Below are 16,373 nucleotides of genomic sequence, written 5' to 3'. Positions count from 1 at the left end.
TTGCAACTGTGCGTCGCTAGTTTTATAATATGTAAGGATAGGTGTCTACGCCAGTACACCACAACACTAGGCACGTCCCGCCCGCGACCCCTCGCGCGGCAGCCAATGGCTATCGAACACGACAATTTAAATTTTATTCCTGCGCGCGCACTACAAATCTAGTTTTTTTCTATTGTTTTTTTTTTCCTGTCATTCGATTCGATTTCTGTTTTTCATTATATCAATTCGTAAGAACAAAGAAAAATATAATTATCTAATTCTTAGCTCCAAGTATTTTATTTTAACTACCTATTAGTTCCGTAACGAACAATAGGATTAGCCTAGATTTGGAATAATTTATCCGATACAGTAAAAAAAATGCGATTCTTGCACTAGTTGATAACTGTTATCAATAACAATCGGAGCAAGGGCCGGCTAAGTATAGCAACCGTGACTCATTCGAGGTGAACGTATGTATTTATAGAATTTACACTGGTTACAGCGTGTGTGTTTGTTTGTACGGCCTTAGAACCGTAACTCTTTCCAAAACTAGAAAAGCCGTGGATTCGGAACTAAATTGCGACGCCATAAAAAACATAAGAGATAGGTACAAGAAAAAGTGCTAGCAACGGCGGATTTATCCCATGGAGGGATCGCTCCAATCCCGTCAACCGGTAGGTAAAGACAGTTGTAAACCATGTCATGCTTAAGTATCGTTGTCAATCTATACTTGCCGATGAATAATATGGGGCGTGGTTTCGCCCTAGAATAGGACCACTCCATATCCTGCTATGTGGATATCGTCCGAGGCCACTAAGTGACACATAACCTTCGCATCTGATGGGCAATAATAGTATTTCTTCGAAGGGTTTACATTAAGCAGACTGTTTAGCCGAACTTTCAAAAATGTTTTCTTATGGCTGATCCCGGGATTCGCGGCGTCACAACCACGAATGAGAGAGAAAAATAAAGCGGGGTCCAAGCCTGCCCAAATCAGTAAACCATAAATTTCCACCAGCAAATTAGAAACAACAACAACGAAAATTGAACAACTCTCTGTTGACGGAAACGAGTGACGCAACAATGAGACGGTTCATTGCCAGACGTCTTGTACAGGCTTGTTCTGTGTCTGTCAAGATCAAGGAAACAAGTTTTTCACGAGGAAGTGAGACAAATACGATTTATACGAGTACTACTCGTTCCAAAGGTTTGTGAGAAACCTCTGAAACGATTGGCAAAACATACGTACCTACTTGCGTTTCGATAGTTTTAATTTAAAGGGGCCATAGTACCATTAGGCCTATCGATATTATCCAGAGGTATATACCTATTACACCTTAACAGCTGATAGGCTTCGATCGCATTCCCAAAGGGTGCTGATGTCACGTGAAATCGAAAATGTAAACTAAATTTAAAGGTTCATGTGTACATACGTGTACATATGTGTATTTTCTACGTATTTTCTTCGTGGCATCACAGCCAAGAAGCCGAAAGAACACGCTCAGATGAGAGAGAGAGAGAGAAGAACTCCAAGGTGCTAAATAACTAACACAGCTAAGTATTTTCCGTTAATTTTAGCAAAAACATGTAAACTCCGTTGTTTTCTGACATGACTCGTGATGTAAACATCGTCTACTTTTTACAGTAATATAAATTAAAATATACTTTTTCGGAATTATCTTTCATGTTTAATAAATAATTTACTTTAACATGTATATAGTTTTGAACTAATATTTGATTTATTTAAACAAAAATCCAAAAGAATGAACATTGTTTTACATGTTTCTTGACGACTTCGGTGGCGCAATGGTCAAGTACTTGCCTCTGAACCGAGAGGTCCCGGGTTCGATCCCCGGACGGGTCATGATGGAAAATGATCTTTTTCTGATTGGCCCGGGTCTTGGATGTTTATCTACATATGCATTTGTTACAAAATATAGTATCGTTGAGTTAGTATCTCATAACACAAGTCTAGAACTTACTTTGGGGCTAGCTCAATCTGTGGGATTTGTCCTAATAATATATTTAATATATAAAAAAATGCTAAGACTCATAAGAAAAAACGTACTGTACATATACATATCCGTTTTTCATTCCAATAAAGCATTTGACTACAAAATTACACTTTTCGTCTTGTAAGTTTAAGTTTAAAACATTCTATATTTCAAATCACGAATTTCAATAAAGTTTGCACAGACGTTAACACGTTGCTCACGATTTGGACACGTGTGACAATCCTGACGATCGTTCGAATCACGTTCTTGACACGAGAGACGCGCTAACTGCTGTGGTGTGGCGCAATGCTAGGGACTACCTACATTACAGATTTCAGTTAAAAATATATAGATAGGCTAAAAAAAACACTTTATTTTGAAAATCCTGTGAAGTTTCTGCAATATATATCAATATCAATATATCAGGACAAATCACACAGATTGAGCTAGCCCCAACGTAAGTTCGAGACTTCTGCAGTTCGGTAATTTGTTGTAAATGTGTGTCTGCAATTTTTTTACCAAATGATTATTTTTAAGTTGAAAAAAAAATAAATATATATAATGTTATGGCAAGTTTTATTTAATTTGCAATGGTCTTCTTAATTAACATACGGTCTTTATTTGAATACAATAATAAATATCACAAGCTAGGTATATTATATAGGTATTAAAATTATTACAAATATAAAACCTCCTCAAACGCGCCGCACCGAGGCAACGTGCCCAGAATGCTGGCAGCATTTCCTCGCTGTAATGCATGTCTCTATGTCTAGTCAGGTGGAGTCATGCAACTCAATTTTGAAGCAGTTATCTTCAACCGATTGAGTTGAAATTTTTTACACATGTTTAGTTTGAATGACAATGCATTATTACTATGGGGATGACCTAGTTTGATATAAATTTCAACTTGATACCTGTGATCGTTCCTGAAAAAATAGGTCGTAACAAGACGGACAGACAGACTGACATCGAAGTGATCCATCGAGGGTTCCGTTTTCACCTTTTTAGGTACAGAACCCCAAAATCTTGACTAACATCATCTTCGACAAGTGAGTCAGATAGTCAACACTGTGTTTTTGATCTCCGTACGATTTAATTTAAATTAACAGTGTAAAAGTGATAGTCTGAATATAAAAATACAATAATTTTATCAGTTTTAATTAAAGTAATCTTTTTACGCATAGTATTCAACTAAACTAGTGTTATTTACATAGTTACATTCGGCGTGAATTGGTCTTATTATTTCTGTGCGGGTACAGCGTACATTTTACTGTGTTTCGACCGCCAGGACATCTTCGCGGTTACGTAGTCTACGCAAGCACGATTATCGCGTGCAGTTCCAGCGAAACGCGCTTCGTGCGTCACTGCGGAGTGGGTGTCAAAGATTAAACAAGTTTATGAGTCGTATTTCGCTGCCTAATAGACATTGTCTCTGGGAGGAAAACATTTTTTTTTTTTTTTTTTTATTTTTAAATTGCCAATATGAAGTGTGCTGGGTGCATGAAAATTATTAAAGATCAAAATATTGTTAAATGTACATCGTCGCCCTGTGAAAAAAGTTTTTGCTCATTATGTATAAATATAACAAACCTCACAACGGAGCGTAAAAAACAATGGAAATGCCCGGAATGTTGTGCCATTAGCAAGAAGGGTGGGGATAACAGCCTCACACCAGTTCGAGCCAATAACGAAAATGTGACGACACGTAAGAAGTCCGACTCAGCGGGAAATGAGTTAAGTCAACTGACTGATCAGCTCCGCAATTTAACTAAGGAATTCTCTTCCGTAAAATTAAATTTGGAAGATCTTACACGCTCGCTAACTTATACTAATGGAAGGATGGATGATCTAATGTCCAAAATAGCTGAAACTGAAGGGCGAATTAGATACTTGGAGAAACGGGACTTAGAAGTAGACACCCTAAAGGCGAATATTATAAATCTCCAGAGCGAACTAAATTCTCAAGCGCAGTATAACCTATCCAATGAAATAGAAATTGTGGGAATACCAGAAAATACTAATGAGAATCTGCATCATGTTGTCCTTTTGGCGGCGACGAAGGTGGGAGTAGCCCTAGAGGAAAACGACGTAGACTGGATAGCCCGGGTGGGACCTAAAAGACCTCCAGTGACCACAGCCCTGCCTGAGGACAGGCTGGTTGCCCCACGTCCAATTGTAGTGAGACTTCTGCGTCGTTCAAAACGCGACCAATTTTTAAAAGCCTCGAAGTCTCGGAAAAATCTTTCCAGTACCGACCTGGACGTCTTAGGAAGCACCAGAAGAGTATTTTTTAACGAGCGTTTGACGAGAGAGGGCAGATTACTTTTTCGTGATGCTAGGGCAAGAGCCAAACAGCAAGGATATGCTTTTTGCTGGTGTAGTCATAGTACCATATATATCAGACAGCGAGAAGGACAAGGGGCTCTGCGCATATCATCTAGAAGCGATTTGGATCGTGTTCTTCCTGTGCAATCACCTTCCGGAACTTCAGGACAATAGGATTTTTCTAGTGTTGGTGTTGATGGCTTATGTGTTCGGCTATTATAAGAAATATTGTAACTGTCATGGCAGGGTACTTTATGTTGACAAACAATTTTTGACTCAAGTTTTTAAATTTAGCTTTTTAAAGAAATATTTTCTGGGTTTATATATGGTAACACTCATTGAAATGTTTTTATGTTCAGGTGGTATCGGGTTTATTATAGATTTAATTGTGCTGATTCTTTATCTTAGTGACCTTTTCTCGTTGAAAAACGTAACGTTGATCTTATTCTTTCCTAAAATAAGGCTCTGGTTTGTAATGTTCATACATTTTTGGTTACAAACACATCCAAACTTGGAAAATTATCAAGTTAAAAGGCCTGGTTAACGAGGAAATAACATCGGAATTGGATTCTATAAAAATTAACTGCGAGATTTTTGACAATGATACCAGTTGCAAACGGTCTTTTAAACCATTTCACGATTTCAAACTGCTTGCTTTTAACATCAGAGGAATTGGAAAGAATATCGATGCTTTTCTTGTGGCTCTTCAGTCTCTTGATATATCTTTTGACGTTTTGGTCTTAACCGAGTGCCAGCTTTCTGCTTCTACAATTATACCTCACATCCCTAGTTATAATCACCACAGGACAAATAGATCTCACAACAAAAATAGTGGAGTTGTAGTTTACATCAAGGATAACTGGTGCGCCACAGTATCTGAACCTCCCATAGAAGAAGCCGATAGTTTAAAAATCCACATTCCCAATGTCATGGATATTCTTGCCATATATCGTTCGCCTTCTTTTAGACATCTAGAAAATTTCCTCACTTCTCTCCAAAATTGTATTGTTGACCATGGTTTGCCCTTCTTGATAGCAGGCGATATTAATGTTAATATATTGGATAACCAGAGTACTTCAAACGATTTGGAATACATGTGTTTCATGGCGGAACACGGTTTCCTTCCAGCTATCACGGAAAGGACTAGAGATTCACGTTGCATTGACCACATATATATCAAAAATATACGCAATCCTGAGGCCACAATTGGTATTGTATGGAATAATGCTATAACAGATCACTCTATGATAATGGTTGGTATGGGCGTCCAAAATCAAAAACCGGCCAGACCAAGTCGTGTTATGTTAAGGCGTGACTTCGAAGCCATAAGAGCGGAACTAGCAACTGTTGACTGGAGCTGTGTTACCGTTATAGATGATGTTAATATCGCGAATGATAAGTTTATGGAGCGGTTGAATGAAATCACTAAAAAACACTCTCGAGAGATAAGAGTTCACAGATCAAAGTTTAACCTTAAGCCCTGGATAACTCCAGGACTTATGCGTTGTATGCGGCACCGAGATAGATTACATTTGAATTCAAAAAGAGACCCATCTAACATAACAGCCAAAGTCATTTATAAACGCTACCACAATTTCTTTGTAACTCTTCTGAGAAAAGTCAAAACAGAATATGAGGATAAGAAACTAAAAGAAAATAAAAACAATCCCAAAGGTTTGTGGCGTGTAATTAAGGACATCTGTCATTTAACTAACTCCAAGAAAGAGCCAACCGAACTACTTAAACAACCAGGATGTCGGGACGTACAGCAGTCACTCGATAGTATCAATTTACATTTCTCAACGGTAGGGCAAAAACTAGCAAATGACATACTTTCTGTTACCAACAAAACAGAGGTGGAACTAGTTGCAAATGTTAAACTTAAAAATACTCCGGTCAACTCGTTTTTCCTTACTCCGACAGATACTGAGGAAGTTAATGGTATTATTTCGGGTCTTAAAAATGAGAAAGCGCCAGGTATCGATGGTTTGGGAAACTCTTTGATTAAATATGTCAAGAATGAAATTGCTATCCCTCTTGTACATATATTTAACCTAAGTCTTCAGAGTGGCGTCTTCCCAACTGTCTGGAAGGTAGCCTGTGTCTCACCAATCTATAAGGATGGAGTTAAAGACTCGATAAATAACTACAGACCTATATCACTTCTGGTTACTTTCTCTAAATTACTCGAAAAGCTCGTCAACATACGGTTAGTGAAGTTTATTGAATGTCACAATTTATTATCACCCAGACAATTTGGTTTTCGGCGGGGTAAATGCACGGAAGATGCGGTCTCTCTCCTAATAAATACGGTTGCATCACATCTTGACGAGAGTCGGAACTGTATTGGCATGTTTCTGGACTTGACCAAGGCCTTTGATACCGTATCCGTGCCAATTCTCCTTAGAAAGCTGGAGTCAATGGGAATCCGTGGCCTCAGTCTTGATTGGTTTACAAGTTATTTAACGAACAGAAGTCAATGTGTAAGGATTGGTCAGGTCTCTAGTCAAACTATGCCGGTACGGTTTGGAGTTCCACAGGGAAGTATACTTGGCCCAACCTTATTCCTACTGTATGTCAATGATATATTTGACATTAAAATTCCAAATTCTGATGTCCTTTGTTATGCAGACGATACTGCATTGATTTTTCATGGTGCAACATGGACCGAAGTTCAAGATGCCACCGAGCGTGGCATGGCTCTAGTATCTGAGTGGCTCAATAATAATTTACTAACCTTGAACACAAATAAAACCATGTATCTGTGCTTTCACAAGACTGCTGCATCTGCCCCAAACTTAAATCTAAAAATACAAATCCACAGCATGTTATGCAATGGGCAGCCTTGTTTTTGTGACGTTCTTGCGCGCGCTAGGCTCATTAAATACCTTGGTGTTCACGTAGATGAAAATCTCAATTTTAAGAAACATATTGAGATTCTCTCGGCTCGTATAAGAAAGGTGGTAAATGTAATGCGTAACCTAAGAAACGCTGCGAGTAATGATACTATGAAAACTGTGTACTACGCGCTCTGTCAATCCATAATTATGTATTGTATTTCTTGTTGGGGAAATGCGGCTAAGACTTTTGTTATTCGAGCTGAGATAGCTCAGCGTTCGGTATTAAAGACCATGCTTAGCAAACCGTACAGACACCCGACAGATGACCTTTATACAGAAGCTGGTGTGCTTACCGTGCGCAAACTTTATATCTTGAAAATGTCGGTCTCTATGCATAGATCTGTTCTTTCTGCCAGTAACTATGAGTATCTTGTAAATCGAAGAGTTTTTCGAGTTCCGGTCCCCTTTTTGAATACAAGATTTGGGCAAAGATTAAGCTTATTTAGTAAAATACATATTTACAACTACGTAGTTAAATTCTGTGACATTAAGAAAAAATCTATACATGAAGCCCAGAGGATAGTTAAGGATTGGTTGTCTACGCTAAGCTACGACGAAACAGAAGTAATTTTATTAATTGAAAGTTGAGTCTAAAAATTCCCTACCTGACACACTTATTACCACTAGTTTTTAAATTTAAGTTTATTTAATAAGAAAGTACTATCTGGCTCGGAAACCCTGTATTTTTAAAACGATTTTTTTTTTTTTGTTGAAATTGACTTCCTCGATACAGGCCTGCCTAGTGAGGAAGTCATAGTTTATATGATTAATTTGTAAAATTTCTGCAATGTTTGTAAACCTTTTTTTTGTAATGTTATAACATAACAACGAAATAAGACAAGCATACGTAACACTCACAATACACTATCTGGACGGGACAAAATAAACTTTATCTATAGAAAACCGTTATATACGAATATATATATAAAAACCGTAATATTCTATATATTACGGTTTTTGTGTGACCGGAGTGCGGTCTATACGTTCATAACGCACGTTCCCGTTGTTAGACTGATGGACAGACATAGCATTCATTGTGGGATACTATATAGTGAGGATAATTGGCATTGGCTTCTACACAACTAATTACAGAACCACACATAATAGATTTTCTACTTGATAGGTACAATTAACCAAAGTTTATTTCTACAATTTAGTATAATTTTTGGGGCTTGTAAATAAAATTAAACAATCTTGCCGCGTATTTATAACCTTCACAAATTAATATCTTCGCTCGTCAAACACGTAATTTATAAAATAATTAATTTGTGATTTTTAAAGTTTAGTAAAATAGTTTATGAACCTGGGCTCCAACACAAAGGCTGAGGGAGAAAACATAAGCGTGATGAGAGCGATTCTCAACCAGTCATTATTAGTACTATAGTTTTGATTGGGTACTAACTAATGACAATAGTCATATACTAATTAGGATACTAATAAGTATCCTTTTGTAGCTTTCGTAGTAAAATATATATAAATAACAGAGGGAATGGAGACCGCGCCGGGCTGAGGACCGGCAGCTGAGGTGAGAAAATTCTGGAATCGAGCGGGATTTGCTTTTTACTAGTTGATCGCCGCGAACTAACACCTCGCGAACACAATATTTTTTCAAAATTGTGAATATTTCAAAAACTACTGAACCGATTTTGATGTCCCAGGAAATTAAAAATTCTATTGGCATATCCTACATACCTTTTAAATTTCATCAAAATCGGACCAATGGTTTGAAAGTTATCGCGTTACTAACATACATACATACAAAAAATGTATTTTTGCCCCAAGTAGAATGTTAGACCTCGCTCGCTTTGATCGCTCGGTCATTTTTTTTTTAAAACACGTGCCAATTCACTTCGGCGTGAGTATATCGACGTGGTTCAATTAAAGCTAAATTAAACATGCCGAGCGCCGTCTGGTCGGGAAGGGTTAGCTATGGGGAAACGATTACGATTTACGATCATCGGCGCTGGAAGTCATTATATTTCAACTCGGTTTAAATATATCAATGCGCAATATAGCTACAGAATTTATAAACACGCATGTGCTGGCGCAGAGACGGATTAGATGAGGTACTACCTAATCCGTTAAAAAGACTGAATGCCGATATTATGTCATAAAAAATGTTTTGGCACTTCTGTTTAGAATCCTTACATATTATAAAAAGAAGTCCCTCTGTCTGTATGAATGAACGCGATAAACTCAAAAACTACCGGACGGATTTTTGTACGGTTTTCATCAATTTTGTGATTTCTGAGAAAGATTTGGTTATATAATTTATTATAATTTTATCCAAATGAAGCCGGGCCACTAATTATAAACCTTATCACTCTAGTACTAGAGCACATATTACTTCACCTAGAAAAGTTAGACTTATCCTCACATCGATTAGATCAGGTTCGCTGGCTGCACATGTCAAGATATCTTGGTCCAAGATTTTTCAAGAATTTGGTCAAGAATTTTCTTTGTACCATCGATTATAATACACATTCGATTATAATATACCTTATCACTATAATAATAGAGCACGTATTGCTTCCGGTTCCCATATAAGGTAGGAAAGGTAATTCTAACAGACTTACCCGCATATCCCTAAGATCAGGTTCGCTGGCCGCAAACGTCAAGTTGTCTTGATCCTTCTGCTCCTTGGACCGCTGTTCTGATCGAGAGCGTTCTTTGCACCATTCGACTATAAACCTTATCACTAAATAATAGAGCACATATTGCTTCACCTTGAAGGTAGAAAAGGTGATTCTAACAGACTTACCCCCATATCCCTTAGATCAGGTTCGCTGGCCGCACACGTCAAGTTGTCTTGATCCTTCTGCTCCTTGGACCGCTGTTCTGATCGAGAGCGTTCTTTGCACCATTCGACTATAAACCTTATCACTAAATAATAGAGCACATATTGCTTCACCTTGAAGGTAGAAAAGGTGATTCTAACAGACTTACCCCCATATCCCTTAGATCAGGTTCGCTGGCCGCACACGTCAAGTTGTCTTGATCCTTCTGCTCCTTGGACCGCTGTTCTGATCGAGAGCGTTCTTTGCACCATTCGACTATAAACCTTATCACTAAATAATAGAGCACATATTGCTTCACCATGAAGGTAGGAAGGGTGGTTCTAACAGACTTACCCCCATATCCCTTAGATCAGGTTCGCTGGCCGCACACGTCAAGTTGTCTTGATCCTTCTGCTCCTTGGACCGCTGTTCTGATCGAGAGCGTTCTTTGCACCATTCGACTATAAACCTTATCACTAAATAATAGAGCACATATTGCTTCACCATGAAGGTAGGAAGGGTGATTCTAACAGACTCACCCCCATATCCCTTAGATCAGGTTCGCTGGCCGCACACGTCAAGTTGTCTTGATCCTTCTGCTCCTTGGACCGCTGTTCTGATCGAGAGCGTTCTTTGCACCATTCGACTATAAACCTTATCACTAAATAATAGAGCACATATTGCTTCACCATGAAGGTAGGAAGGGTGGTTCTAACAGACTTACCCCCATATCCCTTAGATCAGGTTCGCTGGCCGCACACGTCAAGTTGTCTTGATCCTTCTGCTCCTTGGACCGCTGTTCTGATCGAGAGCGTTCTTTGCACCATTCGACTATAAACCTTATCACTAAATAATAGAGCACATATTGCTTCACCATGAAGGTAGGAAGGGTGATTCTAACAGACTCACCCCCATATCCCTTAGATCAGGTTCGCTGGCCGCACACGTCAAGTTGTCTTGATCCTTCTGCTCCTTGGACCGCTGTTCTGATCGAGAGCGTTCTTTGCACCATTCGACTATAAACCTTATCACTAAACAATAGAGCACATATTGCTTCACCTTGAAGGTAGAAAAGGTGATTCTAACAGACTTACCCCCATATCCCTTAGATCAGGTTCGCTGGCCGCACACGTCAAGTTGTCTTGATCCTTCTGCTCCTTGGACCGCTGTTCTGATCGAGAACGTTCTTTGCCGGTGAAGATCTGCTTCGTCTTCGAGATTATGTTCAGAGGCTTCGGTTTGCGAACCTGGGGATTGTTTATTGTTTCAATTGTCGATATTCAGCCATCCATTTATAGCTCCGACGCTTTGACGACATCGGTGGCGCAGTGGTAAAGTGCTTGCCTCTGAACCGAGAGGTCCAGGATTCGATCCCCGGTCGGGGTCATGATGGAAAATGATCTTTTTCTGATTGGCCCGGGTCTTGGATGTTTATCTATATATGTATTTGTTATAAAATATAGTATCGTTGAGTTAGTATCCCATAACACAAGTCTCGAACTTACTTTGGGGCTAGCTCAATCTGTGTGATTTGTCCTAATATATTTACTTATTTTTTATAGTTTTTAAACGCGGCTTCACCCATGTGAATTTCCCACGGGATATGTACTCTTTCCCGGTATTTGGTCTTTAACTTTTTCCCGGTTTTATAGACTAGTTTTTGCTTATGACATCGTACAGTCATAAAAATTCATTCAATTAAAATTTCGGAAAATCCCCTTTAGTGGGAATTTGGTATATCGGTTCCTTGGCTTTTTTTAAATCTTCTGCATGAATTCAATTCAGGTCATATCGAATTTTTAACAAATTTATAAAATAAATAATAATTACGAACGAGAGTCATCATTTTGTTTTTATAATTTTTGAACAATTTTTTTCTGACGAAAAGCACAGCTAAAAACACGAACTTGTGACTCGAAATTCTTTTGTAATTAATTCTTTACGGGAAGCAAGCTTCAGGCAAAACATATTCTATACATGAAATGAAATATTATTTATTCACCGAATATGAAGTAAGTATATATAAGTAATTATAAGTACATGCAGCCAATAAAATATACAATACCTTGTATTTAACAGTCGCGGGATGTACGAAATTCCCCTCATCCTTTTTCTTCTCACATTCTTCTCTCAAACCAAGCACCAGCATATCGTCCAGCGACGCTTGAAGGTGCCTCCTCAACGGCGGTCGAGTTTCTTCGTGACTCCTCGTCGAATACACAGACAAGGAATCCATACTCGCTTTACTATGACCCGATATCACTGTAGCATTCTCTACGGATTCGGTCGAGTGCCAATCGGCCGCTTGCCTCGACCTTTCCTCGTATATCTCAACAGAATTAAACGTCTCAGCTACACGGTCTAACTCCAAGCCCATATCGAGATTTTGCGGCACAAACTCATAGTGCCTTTCATTCTCTGTGTAAACTCGATCGTAAACTCCATTCGATTTGGAACTTGAAGCAACGTTCCCGTATAGATTGTAATTATAGCTGTCATCTTCTTTACGAGGACTCACGTGAAGTACTGGCTGCAAATCGTTTGAATTTAGAATCACGTCGTCGAGGTTCAACGGCCTGCCTTGTCCGGCAAAACCGTCGACTACAGGAGTCGTATTCGAGAGAAACGATCCATCAGCGTCAAAACTGCTGCAGCCGACTAATCCGAGCGGTCGCCTAGGCATGTCTTGTCTGAATCTATCAGGTGGCGCTTGCTGAGCGAAATCAACCACTAATATCCGATCAGCGATGTTCCGACAGTCATTATGGAAGCCTATGCCAGAATCGCTGTTGCTGGAAGTCGTGGTCACTTCGCTATGGTTGCTCGGTTGAGGAGAATTAGCCACGAAATCTTGCCCTTCGATTCTCGCGTCCTCGTGCCTACAGGGTCCCCTATCTCGAGGTATTCTGAACACAGGGCGATTGCATCGAGCGAAATTCCCTGCTAGAGGACTTTCACCTTTAATGGCTAATCTGGATATCTGCTGCAAGTTTGGGCTTAGACAATCGTCTGCAGGCAACGAGTACATTCCTCTGATAACTCCAACGATATATTCCGCTGACGGTGGAAACTCTAGACATCTGTCTGCTACTGGATCCCGCGTGCAGATGATTTGAAACTCTCTGGCTCTGGCAATATGAGCTTCATGCTCAGCCATTCTGGGATCCACTGCGAAGACGTGACAACTATGCGACTCCTCGGCTTCAGATGTTTCTGCCGACGTCACTAGACCAAAAAACCTTCTATCGGCTTCTGACCCGCACCCAGCGTAGACTATCCTCTCTCTTTGATACTGAGCTAGTATCTGACCTGAAGGGCGTCGAAGGAGTAAAGAATTAGGGAGTACAGATAGCAAAACAGGTGTGGCAGGTCGTCGCTCTTGCCTCAGCTTCCTGACCGCGGTTCTGACGTTACCAGGAGCCGCGTTGGCGGCCGCTTGGGGGGTCTCTATGGTGCCCAGGTAGCCGACGACGGCGCGGCACTCGAGGCGGACCATCTGCGCTGGGGTCAGCTGGGCCCGCGATAGGTTTTGGAGGATCTCGTTAACGCCCGACGTACTCGGCGCCGCGTGGCATCCTGGAATCAATGAGTATAGGTTTATTGAAAGAAAAGTTAGTTTTCCTAATCAATTTGTGTCCAATGTTACGTAGATGTAGAAGGTTGTTATATTTTTTTAATTATCAGTACACATCTTCCTCATCTGAGCGTTTTCTTGTTCGCTTCCTCAGCTATAAAGCGTCGCGGAGCCCAGGGTCCACATTATTGCTTTTTCTTCTCTACCTCGACTCTATCAATTGTGTGAATTGTAAGGTAAGCAAAAGTTACCATACCATATGCTAGTACTAGATATCATACTGTGCCACTACACTATGGAGAAAATGTCGAAAAACAAGTGTTAATCACAAAGGTTGAATAACAAACAAAATTTAAGATATTTTAACATTCACACTAACAAAGCAACTAATTTGTTAAGACATTCAACATATTACAAGTACACTGATTAGCACACAAATACAAAATTATGACTTCTACAAACGTAGTGCTCAAAACATAAATAAATAAATATAAGTATATTAGTTAGTGGAACTTTTGTGAATAGAAAGTAAACAGTTAATGACAAATACTCAACACATAAAAACAAACATATATTAATAACATAATGCAGAATTGCATAATATATTAATAATACTTCAATAAATCAAGCAGAAGGTGAGTCATCATTACATCTATAAAAAAACTTGAATAACATTTTTTTCCTTTTAACAAGGCTTCAGTGTACTTTGTGTGACTATGTCAGACTCATGGGGAATCTCTAATATAAACTTATCTAGCTATCATAATGCTTGCCCACAAGATATAAATGGATTTAGCAGTGTGATAATGGACTGCTCAACACATGTTCAGCAATCTATTACACACGGGCCGAATAATATTAAAGTTGTGCAATTTTGATGTCTTATGAATTTTCAATCAGGGTCACGTGTCCTGACGTGAGTTTAACATTTTCTACCCATCACAAAAAGTGCACAATGCCGCTAAAGAAGTTTTCACTTCAAAAAGGCCAATGCAATGTTAACAGATTTAAAAATGTGTGAATACTATCCAGTTGTAATATTTTTTATATTTTCACACCGTAAACATTTATAATGGGAATTAGAATAAACCTTTTATAAAAGTCAAGCTAATATTATATGAAATTTATACACTGCACTTGAAGGGCAGTCATGATCAAGAAATACATTTGTACAATAAATTATTTTGTATGCCTTTCTTATGCATTATATATTACAATTAGGTGTGGAATTTAACATTTGAGGAATCAACATTTTTGCAATTCAACAGTTTGCAAGTCCATTAGGGGATAAAACATATTAATTTAGTTTCAGATAAATAAGTTTGTTTCTATTTTATCTTTAAAGACCCACCAAGCAGATCGCAATATTGTTGCTTCGAGGACCTATTGCCTGGTAGGACCTTGTATCATTCACTTTTATAAGACACTCCTTCTGCATGTTTTAATTCTAGGCAAAACTTGGAACACATACATAAAAATATTCATAGTGATACACATACCCACTACATTGTTTTATCCATCTGTAAATAGGAAATATAAATAAATAGATAAATTGGTTTTTCATTTGAATACTAATTTGTAATTTGGCCCTAATTGTTGTTACAAAATCATTGTACTTGTGATTGTTACAAGTATTAAAAGTAAAAGATAATGAACTAGCTGCTTCCTGATGAAAAGTACCCTATGTGCCAGTTATATTCTGGCCATGTACCAAATTTAATAGAAATCTGTCCAGTTGATTTTACTATGATCAACAACGTCACACAGACTTTCACAACTTTGTTGTTTATCTCTTGTGATTTATAATTGAAGGAGACTAAACAAACTTTGACATTGATGATTTTCAGATTTTATGGCAATGGCCATAACCTATGTTTGACCTCATTAACTAAATTTATTCCAAATATCATCAAAATCGGCTTAGCCATGAATATGTGCCAGACAGACTGTCCCGTTTATAATATACATATATTTAGTATGGAAATATTGAGTACAATGACAAACCTGGATGATGCATTATCTGTGGTCTGCGGCGCGGCGGGGGATGCCTCCTCCTCGTCCTCGCGCGCTCATCAGGCTCTGTATCCTCAGTATCCGTCGGCGGGGACTCCCTCGGTGCTACACTCAGCGATATAGCGCCCGGCGCGGCCGCCACGAGCCTCGCCACAGACGCATGAGGAGCCCTGGCCACGTTCGCACCATCCACTGCCAATAATGCGTCTCCAGCTCTCAGGCCAGCGCGATCGGCCGGCCCTCCTGATGTTACTGCAGATACCACGCACGGACGCTGTCCCGCTATTGTAAAACCGAACCCGATAGCCCCACGGGCCACCACCAAACGACGCTCAGCTGTCCGAGGAAGAGCTGCCCGTCTTCGCCTCCTCCTTTGCTGTTGAGGAACCATCATTGAGATGGTTCCTCAATCTCGTTTTACAAGGTCTATTTCTTGGAAAACTTGACAGAACTCATACTTGAGCTTTTGCCGAGCATTTACGATAACTTAATTCTTGTAAGATAGAAGTAATTAGGTGAAACTTTAAGTTAGAAAACTAGAAAAACTAGAAATAAAGAAAGTTTCGAGGTGTACACACAACTGACGTTTACTTAGAAAGTTTGACTGCATTCGTGTAACGTAAAATTGCATTTTGAAAAAATGGATATTTAAATTTTATGTTTATCAACCATTATATTGAGATTATTTTACAAGCAAGACCCTTGATATTTCTTGTAATTTAGGTAATTATCTCTCTTGATCTGATTGTGATTGTCTAAATTATTACGCATGAAAATATTATTTTTTCTTGAACGTATACACAATTTTTTT

The 16,373-nt window shown here is 39.0% G+C and overlaps 1 protein-coding gene across 2 annotated transcripts in view; it reads right to left on the bottom strand.

Annotated features, from left to right (window-relative positions):
• The window catches only part of LOC128678375 (regulator of G-protein signaling loco-like), a 58,460-nt gene extending 42,296 nt beyond the window's left edge, over positions 1 to 16,164 (bottom strand). For both annotated transcript variants that reach the window (XM_053759860.1, XM_053759859.1), the window contains exons 1-3: positions 15,554 to 16,164; positions 12,041 to 13,551; positions 9,960 to 11,222 (exon numbers count right to left, since the gene is read on the bottom strand). In XM_053759860.1, the coding sequence (XP_053615835.1) occupies positions 11,031 to 11,222; positions 12,041 to 13,551; positions 15,554 to 15,956 (2,106 nt within the window). In that variant the 5' untranslated portion in view covers positions 15,957 to 16,164 and the 3' untranslated portion in view covers positions 9,960 to 11,030. The remainder of the gene's footprint in view (positions 1 to 9,959; positions 11,223 to 12,040; positions 13,552 to 15,553) is intronic.
• Positions 16,165 to 16,373: the final 209 nt, after the last annotated feature.

The sequence above is a fragment of the Plodia interpunctella genome, chromosome 19, assembly GCF_027563975.2.
Source record: "Plodia interpunctella isolate USDA-ARS_2022_Savannah chromosome 19, ilPloInte3.2, whole genome shotgun sequence".
In the NCBI taxonomy this organism is placed as follows: Eukaryota; Metazoa; Arthropoda; class Insecta; order Lepidoptera; family Pyralidae; genus Plodia; species Plodia interpunctella.
This window is presented reverse-complemented; position numbering and strand designations above follow the sequence as displayed.